Below are 15,304 nucleotides of genomic sequence, written 5' to 3'. Positions count from 1 at the left end.
ACGGTGAAGAAGGTATAAATAAAACCTGCAGTGACCATACATTTAAAACAAGTGAGGAGTGGCAGTGCTTGTAATGTAACAATGTTTCTGCCAATAAATGATTGATATCACGGAGGGGAGAGGTCAACACAGGAGGAGGAGGTCTGATGGGAGGCAGTCTTTAACCAAAGGACAGCCAATCCACATGTGTGTGTGTGAGGTGGAGAGGATCATCAGAGAAGACACAAAAAAAACCCCTCAAAAAGTAAGGGCACATTTTTCTTTAAAAACATCAAGAACTATGAAAAGAAGATTTAAGATTTACGTGTAATGTCAAAAGTTGAATCTGTCGGCTGCATGGTTCCATGATGTATTCTGACAATTCATCTGGAGCTGCATGACTTCTAGAGAGTCACGTCCACAGCGGCGGCTCGAAACTTTACTGAACCTGAAAATGTCTGTTGAGCAAAACGGATGATGATGCTTGATGGCAGATGGCTGGGAATTTACTGGGTCGAGACCGGGCGAGGTTTCAAGATGTCCTCCAAAAACACAAACTAGAAAAAAAAGCTCATCGGAGCATAACTAAGACGTGCCTTTAAGGATTTCCCAACAACAAACAGGCATCAAGCGTAACAGACCAACTGTCTGTTAGCTGCTACGAGCGCACAGTTACAGTTACAGAGTCTTTGCTCTGGGCCCGTCAGTGCACTTTGATTTCTATCCCTGGTGGCATCTCCACTGCCCACAGTGAACAGCGACGTTAGTTAAAGTGATTCGTCAGATGTAACACCGCCTCGAGAGTTGAAGAGAACGTGGAAGGCATTTCACATGTGAACCTTGTGTGACAGAAACCCACACAAATAAATACTGTAAAGAAAAGCTCTTAAGCAGCATCAAGGGAATTCACTGTGGACACAAATAAACAGTCTGAATAATTAATATATGTGTCTGAAATGGCAGTTCACTTCAGATTAATCAATACAGATGACGAGCAGTGGAAACATTTTATGGTTTAGAGGAAGTCTTTGAGGTATGCTACACATCAACAACATGCAGCGAGAGCTTCTCCAAAGACGTCACATGGAATATTCAATGGCACTTTCCCCAAAAACTGCTGGGCAATAAGAATTATTCATCACATCGACGTGACAGTAGCAGCGAAGAAAAACCTCCAGCTAACATCTGTAGCAAATGGTGGGAGTGTGCGGCGTCTCGGCCTCGCACCATGTGGACAGCTCTGACATTTCGTCTCTATTGAAAACCCGCTTTCAGACGTAACAATGGAGGTGATGATGATGATGACAGTTACCATGACGACGTTGGCCAGATGCGCTGAGCACAGAGCGTAGACCCCTCCGGAGCCCCCCACCACTGGAGCGCGCATGTCGGTGATGGACACTGTCAGCGAGCCTGTAGAGAGAGAGAGAGAGAGAGAGAGAGAGAGAGAGAGAGAGAGAGAGAGAGAGAGAGAGAGAGAGACAGATTAGGAGTGTAGACGTAAGAGAGGGAGAGCACGCAATGCAGGGAGAAGTGTGTGTGTGTGTGTGTGTGTGTGTGTGTTGAATAGAGAGAGTGCAAAGGACAGCATTTTAGAGCAGAGAGGAAAAACAAAGGGAAAGTCAGATAACTCATCACGCGGCAGCACAAGTCACCTTCCTCAGAGCATTTTTTAAATATCTCTGAGTAAAAATCACCCTCTGTTCACAGGGACTGTGCTACATCAGCTGACCTTCACATGCCCTTTTATTTTACATCTGACACACACACACACACACACACACACACACACACACACACACACACACACACACACGTTCTGTGTTGTGCACATCATTGCTTTGGCTATTCCTGTATGTAAGCGGCCTGCTAAACTTGCAGCTGACTGACTATATTAAAATGGTAAAGGACTGAAGAGGAATATTTCCTAATTGGATTTTCCTTCAGGACGCTGCATTATAAAAAAAAACAGTCCATCTCAAAACGATCTCCGATCAAAGTGAGGCCAGGAGAACACGGGGGAACCTTTGCTGAAGAGGATATTTTCCAATTTGTGTCCTCTAAAGATGCTTCGTGTTGTATTCATGAGCAAAATGTAATCTGGGATATGTACATATGGACATAAGCCAAACAAAAAGTTATAATGTGAAATGTACAGTGGTGGTCGTGGCAGTGACAAAGGTATGAACATTATAACACACTATACTGCACACTTATATTACAGCTACATCCTTGTTAAGGGAAAACCTGCCTGTAAACACTCTTGATACTCATATATATGAACAATTCATTATTTTCAAGCAGTTATTCTGGCTAATTAGGCCGCCAGTCAGGCTGAAGTTGGGCGGAGTTACGTTGGAAATTATGTGACATCATCAAAATCTATAGACCAATAACAATAATAACTGATGTAAACTGTCAGTCGAACAGTCTGTACACACCCACACAGTCTTGAGAAGAGGTCTGATCAGGTGGAGTGAAAACTCCTGTGTGGGAGGTGGACTACAGCTGTGAAGAGTCTTTAACCATCAATCTGTCAGAGAGATCTTGGAAAACAAAAAATAAGTGGACATCTACCATCCACACCATCTGTATGAGTAAGGCCGTTTGAAGCCTCTTTTCTAATGGTGGAGACAGTTTTCCTCCTCCTCCAACATAGATAATCAGCAATAATTAATCAGGGGTGAATGTTGAATATCAGTGCAAGTTTACAATGACGCGTTTGCTTTGTGTTGAAAAATGGACATTCAACCTTTTTACCTTTTGATGGGTTAAGATGAAAGATTGTATTTGCTAAAGAACATTCTGAAAACATGGTTGAAATAATGTAAGGATGACGATAATATTGTTTTATACACTAATCATCTACGGTGATCTTTAGGTCACATGACACACATTCGTTGAATGAAGCCTGGTGTACAGGAGAAGAGTCGTGCAATGTAATTTAATTTTGATGGACTTGTATTGAAGTATAAATAGAAGTGTTTTGTTATCTCCATCGTCGTGCAGGGAATATCTCAGTGTGATGTTTGGCCAGTTATTAATGAGAATAGCAGAAATATGCCAAACAAATGGAGTGTATGTAGCCAGCAGCTGCTTTTAACAGTGTCAAAGTCTTAAAGGTGTATAAAGATATAATCCTGAGCGCAGTACAGTGCACCTGCTGCTGCATTCACCAACGTAAAAAGGGTCGCAGTGATACCATGAAGTAGGACAGAACTCCGAGCGGGAGAAATCACAGTGGCAGTTGCTCGCGAGGACGGCGTCAGCCTCTGTTAATTATGCAAATGAGCTGATAAGGGAAGCGGAGAGGGCTGATAAAACAAAACAGCCTCTTTTTAATCACAGTTGGGGTTTGCTGGAGTTGTGATCTCAGATCTATAATGCATGTTGTAACATTCATATTCTGTGTGTGTGTGTGTGTGTGTGTGTGTGTGTGTGCGGGTGCGGTGTGGGACTGCACAGAGTAAACATCGTCTTAAAGAACGCCTCGTCAGCCCGTGGTGGCAGTGATGATCATGGGAAGACGGATGGTAATCAGAGCGCGCTCCTGAGTCATTCATCTGTCCTCGCTCCGACACCTATGGTCGATTTATGGGGCACATGAAGGTTGGTGCTTCAGCTGAAGATTTGAGGAGATTCACAGTGCTCCATTTTTTTTGGTAGCGCCACAAAATTGCAATTACACAGCGTAGCATACAGTATGTGGTCTCTGATCTCTTCAAAGTAAAAAGGAAAAATTGAATTGGAGCAACTTCAGCAGCATCAACATCTGAGTTTCTCTTCTGGTCTTTTTCCGGAGCTTCACAACTTTTCTGCAGTTCATTTATGACTTCAGTGCAGTGGAGCTGGGAGATATATTGATGAAATATTGATGAAATGATGTGAGAGATTTCATCTGGGGTTTTAGTTATGGTTACATTGTGATTTTGGTCACATTTTGTCTTTTGCTGCTCTTAAAGATTCAGTACAATTAAGTGATACAATTGTATACATTTATTCTACTGTATTATATGAATATTAACTTTTCATTTTTTCTCAGAGACCACGTCTCTCACCCCAAGTCTGGATTACACTCATGGTTGTAATCTTGTATACTGAGGTGTTAAATAAGAAATAGATATTTTGTCAGCATCTTTATAACTGGCTGCAGAGACAGATACCATATTTCTTCCATATATCTTTCATTCTTACCCTTCAAGAAATAAGGAATTTGTTAATGGGTCAATGAAGAATAATAACACTATTATCACCTTGTGAAGTTGATGTGGCAAACATGCTAGCCTATCTACACATGCACAGCAGACAAGGAGCAACATTAGCATTCATTTGGAGCTGCGTTTTTCAACATTCACTCTCTTTTTGTGCTAGTCGCTAACTTCAGCTGGATTGGTTTGGCTGCTGTTCGGAGTGAGTTTTTAGAGCTTATAGTTGAGGAGGAACTGCAGACTCGGGGGATATCCTCTGTGGGTTCATCACTGCCAGCGACCCCTTAATTACACATAGAAACTTGATCCAATGTTAATATACCACCTCTTCCTAAGAGACACTGCTCAGGGATGTGACACCACCATCTGTGGGCAAAGACGAGGAGACAACCTGAGACCTCCGGCTCAGAGGAAGAGACGAGCTCCACGGGGAGGAAGCAAACTGCTCTCTCCTCCTGCTCGCTCTGCTTTGGTGAGAGGCTCCCAAATACAGTATGAATATTAAGCAGGCCTGTCATGTGGGCTCTCCTGCTTAGGGGATTTAAGATTTAGGAGTCTCGCACTCAGCAGGAGCTGAGACGTGAGGTGTAGCCTACGATTATTGCAGCATCAAAGTTGACACCTTCCATCTCATGCACAGGTTATTTATTGTTGCCATCCTGAAGTCATCATCAACATCCTCAAATCTTTTTGTGAGCTTGCAACATCCACAAGTGCACTGCAGTGTACACAGTAAAAAATGATGTACTTTGTCAACTACACACTCGTGGCTATACTCTGTCTACCGCAGTATAATCCCCAATGTAGCTCAGTGAACTGAGCCTCTCCGTCAAACCAAACTCGCTACACCATTACTGTTACTCCGGGCTGCCCTTAAGATATGGGTCAACTTTGTATTTTTCTGTCTCTCTGGGATAAGGTGCAGACAAGGGATGGTAAGCTGATCCAAGGCCAGGGTTTGACAGTGCCTTAGGCTGCGCCTCTCTGTAGCCACTCCAGTGGAGGCTGTGCCATAGCAGTAAATGTTGCAATAAAAAAAAACACCCTCTAATCCTTTGAAAACATGCTTCAAACACAACACAAACACTTCAGACCTGACGCTTTTAACTGCTGTCTAGAGTTTGTATATGTGAGTAGATATCAGCTGTGATTACTGAGACATCTGTTAGCTGTAGATGTCTCGGCAAAATTAGAGAACACAGGGTTTAAGGGTGAATATATTAGATTTTCTTAGCAATGCTTTCTATCAAAAACGAAGCATTCATGTGTATGTATACATTTCTCTGGTGCATGTTTCCTACATTTGTAATTCGTCTTTAAATATTTCATTTTATATATTATTTTTTAATTTTAGTTGAACCTGCATTAATTGATTTTTTGGGGGCAGCATAACACAACATTGATATACACTCAGCTTATAAAGTTGATATGGCGTCATCTTTTAAGCAGCTACAGCTATTAGCTAGATGTATAAATGAGCTACTTACACATTAGCATTCATGTGGAGATTTGCTTTAGGCGACCCAACGGATGTAAATCCAGTATTCACTCTCTTTTTTAGCTCCGTTTGGCTTTCATCAACTCCTGAGGGAAATATTTGCAGCTAAATGCTCCACTGTGTTCACCAGTTCATTGCAAACTTTGTCTGTCCACCGTTTGGTGCTGGAGAGGTAGCGTACAGTGGGTTTATCAGAGCTTTGTCGCTAAACACAGCTGCCTGCTGCGTCTGTACACAGCGCTGATGAGAGCGGTGAGACTGAACCAAAACAGTTAAGTTGTGGGCCTGAAAAACCAAACCAATCAGATGAAAGATGCTATAAAGCTCATTACACATAGTTATCTGACCCATCGTTAAAAAAAAAAGTATTGATTCGAGCAGCTTTAAAACACAGATGCCACAGTGAAAACATGTCTAGTTCTCAGAGACTTTAGTCGGGAGTTAGAAGATGTAATCAGGGAAGAAAAACTGCATATCTAACTGTTAATTTGTAAAGATGTCTCCAAGAAGGTGTTTTCCGGGAACCTAAAGTGTGTAAATATGCACTGAGATGCATTTCGTGGTTGGTCAGCCAATAAATTACTCTGGAGAGGACAATTAAAGGACAATGTCTGTTTATTTATTCAGGTGATTTAGTCAGTATTGGGTACAAGCAATTCTGGCAGCCCAGCGCTGTGCTGTTATTCATTTATTCAGTCATAAGTTATGAGGACCGTCCAAATCTATTTTGTCACGTTTCATTATGAGACATGACAGAATTTATAAGGTTTGTTGAGTCCATTAGGATTACCATTTTGAAACTGTCAAGTAAAATATTCCAATAGAAAACTCAGAGGACCGTATGAGTAAGGAGGGAAACCTGTACCCGTTGATACTGCGGGATTGTTGCCTTTTACGTTCAGGTTGCTCTGTTTCTACATGCTTGCCTCGGACAGATCTATCCTGTATGCATTAAATCTTATGGCCCTGCACAGAGATATGCTGTGGTCAGCACTCCTGTAGTCACGCCTCTGTTGGCTAATAAACTGGGGAAATGCCTGATCAGATTTATTTGCTAAATGCACAAATAAGAAGAGAGGGAGACGGATGGAAGAGCTGCGAGACAGAGAAAGTGCATGAGGAACGGCAATCCTGAAGACACACTAAGAGTGCAGTCATGCAATCAGAACTGCAGGTTTTTGCTGTTTGTCATTTTTTAAATGATCTGCGGCCCAGTTGACAGAGAACTAGTTTCTGTTAAATTAGCTAATCGTGATGGAGCTGTTTGTGCCTTTTTGATTTAATTATTTTATCACTCAAGCTAAAAATACATTAAGTAACAGATAAATATGAACATCAGTCGGCACTGTGGTACATTTTGTTTTGTTTGCACTTTGGGTTCTGTAGTTGAAGGAACACAGAGACAGTTTCAGACATGGCGGTGCCGCCTGAGTCTGGATGCCTTGATTTGAGCCGTCTTACTGAATGAAACAAACTATGGGAGGAAACATGCTGGAGTTCATAACTGCTGACATGCCTGACCCTATAATTATGATGTTTCACATCTCTGAAATGAACACAACATCATCATTATGTTGCTCCATGTAGAGGCGCAAACAACAATTATTTTCAAATCATTTTGGAATGAAATGATTAATCATTTGGTCTACATGTCAGAAAATAGTGAAAATGCCCATTATACTGGATTTTTGAGGTAGATACTGATATTTGAGCGTTGGCTGTCATTTGTGTAATAAATGCATAACATAAATGACCAAAAAGGATCCCTTAAATGTATTTATTTTTAAGAATTATGACAAAGATATGATCTCAGTTAGACATTTGGTATTTGAAAAATAAACTTGTACATACAAACTATGTAATGGTGACACTAATATCGGCTGTATAGTGGCACGGCCACCACAATTAGAGACCAGGGTGTCATCTTCAGATTGCTCATTTTATCTGACCAGTAGTCCAAAAGCAGGAAATCTTCACAATTGAGAAAACAGAACCAGCAAATGTTTAGTATTTTTGTTGAATAAATTACTTATTTCAATGATGTATTGATTATCAAAATAGTGGTAACTATTGCATTCGTTTCAAGGCTTGCTTCGTGCATCATGAAGGGGGATATTATTTGATTTTGGAAGGCAACATACTTTAGCTTTGGTATAAGAGCAGACACAGTTTGCAGGTGACCGGATAGAGAATAAGTAAATGTCAGGGTGACTCAACTGGAGGCAGACCATCTGTCACATGGTCTTTTGTCTACTTTCCAGTCTATTTGAAAAGCTCATAGCTTCAAATGTCATTTAATAGTGGCGTCCATTTCAAAGCTTCACTTCAACTATAATAGTGCTGTCAGACTGGGGGAGCTCTATTAAAGATATTTCACCTGGGAAGGAGACGGACTCCTCGGTGTCACCCAGACAGAAAGAGATAAGGGAAATATCAATCTCCGTCGCTGATTCCTTCCTTAAAGTGGAACAGCATGACTTGCAATCAGTCCTCATCCAATCTAACATCTTCATCCATCTCCTCATGCACTGGTGGAGCGTGGGCGGGAGGGAATAAACCCCTCAGATAATGTGAGGGGAAAGACGGAGTCTGCAAAGTTTGACGCATCTGCAGTGTCGAGCTGCGGAGGAGCATCCAAACTGTCAGCGTCATCAAAGCGACAAAACACTGCACACCTGCGCTCCTGCACTGCAGTCAAAGCAGATCATTAGCAGAGCACCTTCAATAAGGGAAACAGATCCTATGTCACAACACAACATAAATCAGGACCTATACAAAAGAACACACACACAAGAAAAGGGAACAGGAAAACAACAAGATCCCAGTTGCGTTGATGCCAAGTTCGGGTCTGGAGGAGCAGATACAATTCATCAACTTCACAGTGCGCCAACACGGCCACTATAAACACACCTTGCCCTTGGTTTCCTTAGAGATTGATACTGTTTGTTCTAACAGTTTTCTGCCCCGTCCAAATTTGCCACATGGGGGAAAATATGATAATATTTATGCTCCCCCAGAGCCCAGGGGGCATCAGGAAAAATCAATAGTCTCCACAAGACCCATCCTCGGAGCTGCTGAGTGGAGATCGCTCAGCACAGCACCACCCGTTAGTGGAAACGTATAATCATATCTGATCTGGGCGAGTGCGCGTGTGTGTGGGAATATGAGCATGCCTAAAACTGAAGAAGCAAAGAGGCACATTTTAGAAATTAGTGAGCGTACATCCAAATATGCCTGCTGCTCCTCACATTGTTTATCCCATAAGAAGAGCCATAATACAAAAAAATGAATTCTTGTCACGACCAAAACCGTTATCACTCTCGACTGCTTTTCAGCTAACAAGCACAATGGCTGACCTTGGATGGAAATGACTAAAATTCATCCAACATCGCAATGAGAAAGAGCATGAAATCACTTCCTGTGCTCAAGGTTATAAAGCCACAGCGATGGCTATAGCGAGTGTGATGTGCTTCTTCATCGGAGAACCTTGAAACTAACCACCAAACTAAATGTAATATAAAAACTGAGCAGGGAAATAATCTCCTCTCTAACTCCCACAGAGTGCCTGACAAACATTGCTGTACTGGATTGTCTTCACATAGTGGATGCAAATAGACACCCATAAACTCAGTGGGCTCGCTCGCTCCACACACACGCGCACACACACACACACACACACACACACACACACACGGGCTACCTTCAATTAGGCTGCATCACAGTAGAAATATTCATCATCTCTTTGTTGTTATCAGCGAGGCTGCAGGGGGTGGTTGTAACGGAAGTGAGCTCAGTGTCACCTAGGAAGAGTTGACTGTGGGGTGGGATGGGGGACTGGTGGGGAATTACCATAATCACGCTGGCAGCCTTTGCAAGGTCACCCCGCCTCCTCATGGCTCAGTTCAGCTCGGCACCATGGGAGTACATCAGAAACACGGGACCAGACTTTGTACACATACAGCAGTCTGTGGCTAAGGTTGGCTAAAAAGACAGAAATCTGACATCGCATACTGACCATGTTGCACCGTCACAGCTACTCCACCAACAGGCCTTCAAAGTCAGAGCGAGCAAGAGATAATTGGTATTCAGCCAGCAACAGCAATACAAAGACAACTCAACAGCTTCCTGCTCTCCACAAGCCTTCAGATTCACCTCCAGCCAATCAAATCAGCGCGTCGTTAAATGTCTCCACACCAGTGCTTGAAGTGAGTCAGAGCCAAAGTCGGAGAGTCAGAGACCGAGTCACGCCCCTCTGGCGCTGAGAGTTATTTATCCAGCCTTCTGTTCTCTGGTGCTTCCTCTCTCTTTGTCTTTTTACCTCCGTCTCTCCTTCATTAACGGAGTTTGGTTGCTGGGGCCGTGTGAAGGTGTGGCAGCGCCGGTTTATCTGACTCAACTTTGGTCCAAGCAAAAACTCCCAATAAAATCCCACAACCGTCTGCTCGAAGTCAAACTTTCTTGAGCACCACTGTGAACCAAACTTTTAAAAACCATTCCAGTGGTGCGTTCAATCACATGTGTAACTGTATGACAGTTTAATCCATAATGTATTTACATTTACAGTTTTTGTATTGATAGCTCCTTAAAAAGCTGTATTGGTCTATCCAATAAAGTATCAGTACGTTTCATACACCTTACAAGCTTGTCTTGAGCTTTAGGGAGCTTTCGACCGCCTTTCAATTTAAGAGGAGAGAGTCTCACACTGAGAAAGACAGTGAATTGCAGTTGAAAGCTCTGGAAAAATATATTAGGGGGACCTTGAGTCAAGATTTGAAACTACTGTTTCTCCAAGGTCAAAAGTAAATGTTCACACTCCACTCAAGATGAGAGCAAAGAATCAACAAATAACAGTGAATAAACCTGTAAAGTCAATCTCTTAATCTAACAAGTGGCAAAGCTTTATTTTTATTCTCATCAATTACTCAATTGAATTTATTGATTTTAATATTGTAGAGTCAATCCCAAAGCTGTATTTTTAGGCTTTTGGGATTTCCGTAGAATAAAGTAACTTGCAGCTTGTGTGTGTCGACCAAACATCAAACATCAGCAAAAATGGATGATGGACAAAGTCACTCTTGGCTGCGGACCAAGGCCCTCCATTCACTGGCAGCAGATATAATCATATTTACCCTGCATAAATATGTGCAGTGTGCTTTTAAAAAGCATCCATCAGTTATATAACAGGAATGTGGAGACAGTAGTGTAACACAGGTAAAAATAAGCCTGGAGAATAGTGTTTTATTAGTGTGAGAGAATGCAGAAACAATCATCAGACTAAATGACGATACAGCGAGTCTGACACCGCCGCCACCGTATCAGAACAACATTAATCAACTGCTGGATTAAACATTACATGTAACTTGGCATGGAGCTTTTAAGTAATGACAACATCAACTAGCTCGCAACAATGAGGTTATACTGACGCGCCGTCATTTATCACATTTCCATTACAATTTCCCAACAGGCCACAAATGACATCAGGCCACATGTCTCTTCCTCCTCTTGACTGAGGACACCAATGAGCAGCGTGAGCACAGTGCTCTCTAACGCCGGCTGGCCAGTTTATTACAGTAAACACTATATTCTGTGAACAGGAGGAGAAAATCCTCCTGCATAATTCAAACCATGGGCTCCATACGTTGGTGAAACCTCTCAGGGTTTCCAGTTCAGTTACTCAGGTGCATATATGTTCTAACCTGTATTCATTCAGGGACAGTGGTAGAAAAATTATTCAAAAGTATTGAAAAATGCCAAACCTTCTCAGTTTCCAGCTTCTCAAATGAGAGGATTTGCTGCTTGTCTTTACCATATATTACTGTGAACTGAAGGGTTTCTGACTTTTGGTTGAGCAAAATAAGACATTTGAAGACGTCTTCTTGGGTTATGAGAAGGTGTGATGTGAAATAATGAATCGATTAATTGAAAATTTAATGAAGGATAATGAAAATAATTGTTAGTTACTGCCCAAAGTGAATTAGTATCAAAAGGACTCATTATACATAATGGCCCCGTTAGTGTTTTATCATTACATTATTATGTCACTGAGTTGTGAGATGAGGTGTCTTTCATTTGGAATTTGTATTTCTTTTATGGCACTTTCATTATCATATATTTTCTATTTGTTGCCTGTGTATTTGTATATTTGCATATGTATTTTGTTGCATTTTTATTGTATTTTTGTATGCATTCGTTTTTATAAAAGCACATCTGGGGACAAGCACTGCAAATTAAATGCTATGATTTGTGGCATTATTCAGCTCAGTGAATATTTTATGTCTCTGTCCCCATTAAAATAAACCAGAATAAATAAATAAATAAATTAAAAAAAACAAAACAAATCCAATTAAGATATTTAAAAAAAAAAAGAAGATGATTCTTTTCTGCAACAGCAAACAGAAAAGAGAGAGTTGGAAATGCAGCACACATGGCACACACTGTGTCCTCTAAACACACGTTTCTTTCATGCTTGATTACAACTTTTTCTTTGCAACCAAATAAGAAGCCATGAGCTCCTGTTGAGACAGCAACAGATTCAGTTTCCACCAGACTTTGTTGATATTTCAGCAAAAAATCTGATGATTCAAAGTGAAAGTTTTACCCCGGGTCTTTTTTTGGTCACATTGAAGATTGCAGAATCGACTTTGACAGGCAGCAAAGAGCAGAAAGAAAGTATAAAATCGTACGTCAACACTAAAACCTCAGCGTCACATGGTGAGACAGCAGACTCAAGCTTGCTGTTATGAGAGGCTGCTGGAGGATTTGTCTCAAATGTAAGGTGTTAGAGGAGGTAGACTCCCTGAGGCTCACACGGGGCTACGAGGAAAAACATGGTGTTCTGGCACCTGTTGATGTCCTGAAGCACATGAAGAAGCTGGAGGAGCTGTTGGCCCGAGGGAAGGAGACCCAGAAGAGAAAGAAGGGAAAAAGACAGCAGATGAAATAAAAGAAATCCCTGCTGCTTTTCTTTTATGTGGAGCCGGGCTGAAATGTTGAACATGACTCTACATTTTATATTCAGCCCGTCAACATAGTTGGAAAATTCTGACTGCTTGTACATTTTGAAACATGAAATTCAAGTGGAGCTCCACAGAGCCATGAATGACTACTGAGTGGATGGAAGAGAGCAAGGACAACGACCAGGGTCCGAACAGCACTTAGAGAAAATAATTACAGATTTGTTCCTTTTGTCGGCACACATCCGAGGACAAAATGTACAATGTCATACTTTATTCTCAGATCAAACTCAGGCCATATCCAAGGTTTACAGATGTGTATATAACACCATCTTCCCAGACTAAATTGCAATATGTATTATTTTCAAGATAATGACTGTATTTATGCATGTGAGATATGTATATCTGTGAGAACAGTTTTATACTTTCTCAGTATCTGAGGCACCTTCAAAAAGAAAACTCTTTCTTTTGACTCTGAAAGCAAACCCTGTGGTACAGAAATTCTTGCAATGTGTTAGGGCACACACACACATAAACGCACCCACTGAGTGCAGCTATAACCTGAAAGCTCCGCCGCCGCACAAAAATAACAAGCAACATGCGTGCAAGAGCTGATAGCAACAGCCGACATGATTGAACTCATGAGCTAGAATAAGACTACATGAATATAAACATGAGACTGCCGTGGGCAACAAAATGGGGAAGGAGGGGGGAAAAAAATCAAGAATTTTACTGAGTAATCTAAAGCACTGGGCAATTTCTAACATCCACAAGCAATCTTAAGTTTACAAAGAGGGAAAACTGGTAAAATGCAAAGCGTGAGGCTGTGAAACACCGTGTAGGACCAAAGTCTGCACACACACACTCAGACACACGAGTAGATCAGTGAAAGAAAGAACGGATGGCTGGAAGGAATGGATCCATTATATTTAATCTATCTGCAAATATCTACTATGTTCAAACATAGAAATTAGTACATAAAATCTGTACAAATTTGACCTGTCGCCTGGAAGCAGCGGTGCCGTCTCTCTGCTCCCGACTGAGCGGACCTGCCTCTCGTCATTAACCCTGGAGCTGTCATTAATCCCCACCGACTCCTCCAAAACTCCAAACACGCTGAGTCACACACACACAGAGTCCAAAGACTTCCCAACCTGCTTTCTAATGGACTACTTTTCAATGGATCACAACATTTGTGCCTCCAATTTCAACTCCATCAACCAGAATCAGACGGTGGAATTATTGTGCTGCTAAAAGCCGTTCGTCATCTTGTGACCATGAGAAAATTCAGTTCTTCCTCAGTGGTGAGGAGGAATTCAGCTGGTTTCTCCCTTCTTGTCATTTTTCAGAGAGAAGAGCTGAAGTCTACAAAGATTGAATTTATACTGATTATATTGTGTTTAATATATGGTGTTAAATGCAGTGAAATTACAAACAGTTACACACAGCTTCAACCTCACAAATTATATTTTTGATCACTGCGATGTAACCCGAGCATAGAAATACTAATGAATGCAGTTCGGCTCCAGGCTATGGGGGTACAAATATCACCATCTCCTTGCTGCTTTCTCCTCCTTTTTTGATTTGGGCTGCAGCTTAAATCTCCAAACAGCATCTCAAACTGCACTTAGGCTAATTCCCCAGAGAGAAACCCTGCATTACTTCTCCACTTTTCCTCCTCTAAGTCCCATGCTCGCTTCCTTGCTCCCTCTCTCTATGTCATCATTGCTAAAATAAATCAAAGCTACAATAATTCATGAGTGTTAAGAGTGTGTTTGTGTATAGGGGAGTGAGGGTCTGACTTTTACAAAGCATGAGGAGCTTTGAGCAGACGGGAAAAGAAAAAAATAAAATTTGTATTTTTAGTCACATAGGAAAAGAAGGTTTAAAAATCACGTTACTGAAAATGACTGAATATAACTCAATATGAATTAGACTACTGCTCCCGACAGTAATCAAATAATGGTTAGCAAGAGATTTTACGAGATCCAAGACAGAAATTGTTCCCAGTGAAGATGAAAGGGAAAAGGGGTTTATGCAGCAGTGTTGATAGGACTTCTGGAAATATGCATTAACAGCAAAAAAAAAAAACTGCAGTGAGAAACCACATCCAGCAATCAGTGCGGATTTAAACATTTCCAATCTCCAAACTGGCTTGGAGGAGGATGAAAGTTAATGAGGTTTCTCGTCAACAAAGACCGGAGTGCTGCAGCGCGACCTCTGGGCTCCGTGAGTCACTCCGCTGTATTGGGTTTGGTGACTTGTATATTTTCCAGAAGGCCCGGGCCACCAGCCGGGTCTGTGTTTATCAAAACTATCAAATGGATGTCGACTTGAGGACAAGATGCTATCAAATTCAGTTTCGCTGGAGATGCATTTGATGCTGAAAGTAACTGTTGGTCTCTATACAGCAAATATGAAATTAAATCCGAGACCTTTAACTTGGTGAAGGTACCAACAAAACAAAACTATAACTGTTTAAACAGTACAAACAGTAATGAAACAAAAAGCAAACTAGGTCACTACAGATATACTGCGGACTGGAAAACACACACACACACACACGCACGCACATGCACACACACACACACACACACACACACACACACACACAAAGGGCAGAAAAGAGAATAAACAGCCTTTTCTGTTTCTGTCATTGTTCTAAA

The 15,304-nt window shown here is 41.5% G+C and overlaps 1 protein-coding gene across 1 annotated transcript in view; it reads right to left on the bottom strand.

Annotated features, from left to right (window-relative positions):
• Positions 1 to 15,304, bottom strand: part of rhbdl1 (rhomboid, veinlet-like 1 (Drosophila)) — a 34,690-nt gene that overhangs the window by 2,370 nt on the left and 17,016 nt on the right. Inside the window, exon 6 of the mRNA XM_070927485.1 lies at positions 1,292 to 1,392. Coding sequence (XP_070783586.1) covers positions 1,292 to 1,392 — 101 coding nt within the window. The remainder of the gene's footprint in view (positions 1 to 1,291; positions 1,393 to 15,304) is intronic.

Source organism: Enoplosus armatus, chromosome 20 (genome assembly GCF_043641665.1).
Source record: "Enoplosus armatus isolate fEnoArm2 chromosome 20, fEnoArm2.hap1, whole genome shotgun sequence".
Classification (NCBI taxonomy): Eukaryota; Metazoa; Chordata; class Actinopteri; order Centrarchiformes; family Enoplosidae; genus Enoplosus; species Enoplosus armatus.
The sequence above is the reverse complement of the archived record's forward strand: the minus strand, read 5'-3'. Positions and strand labels throughout refer to the sequence as shown.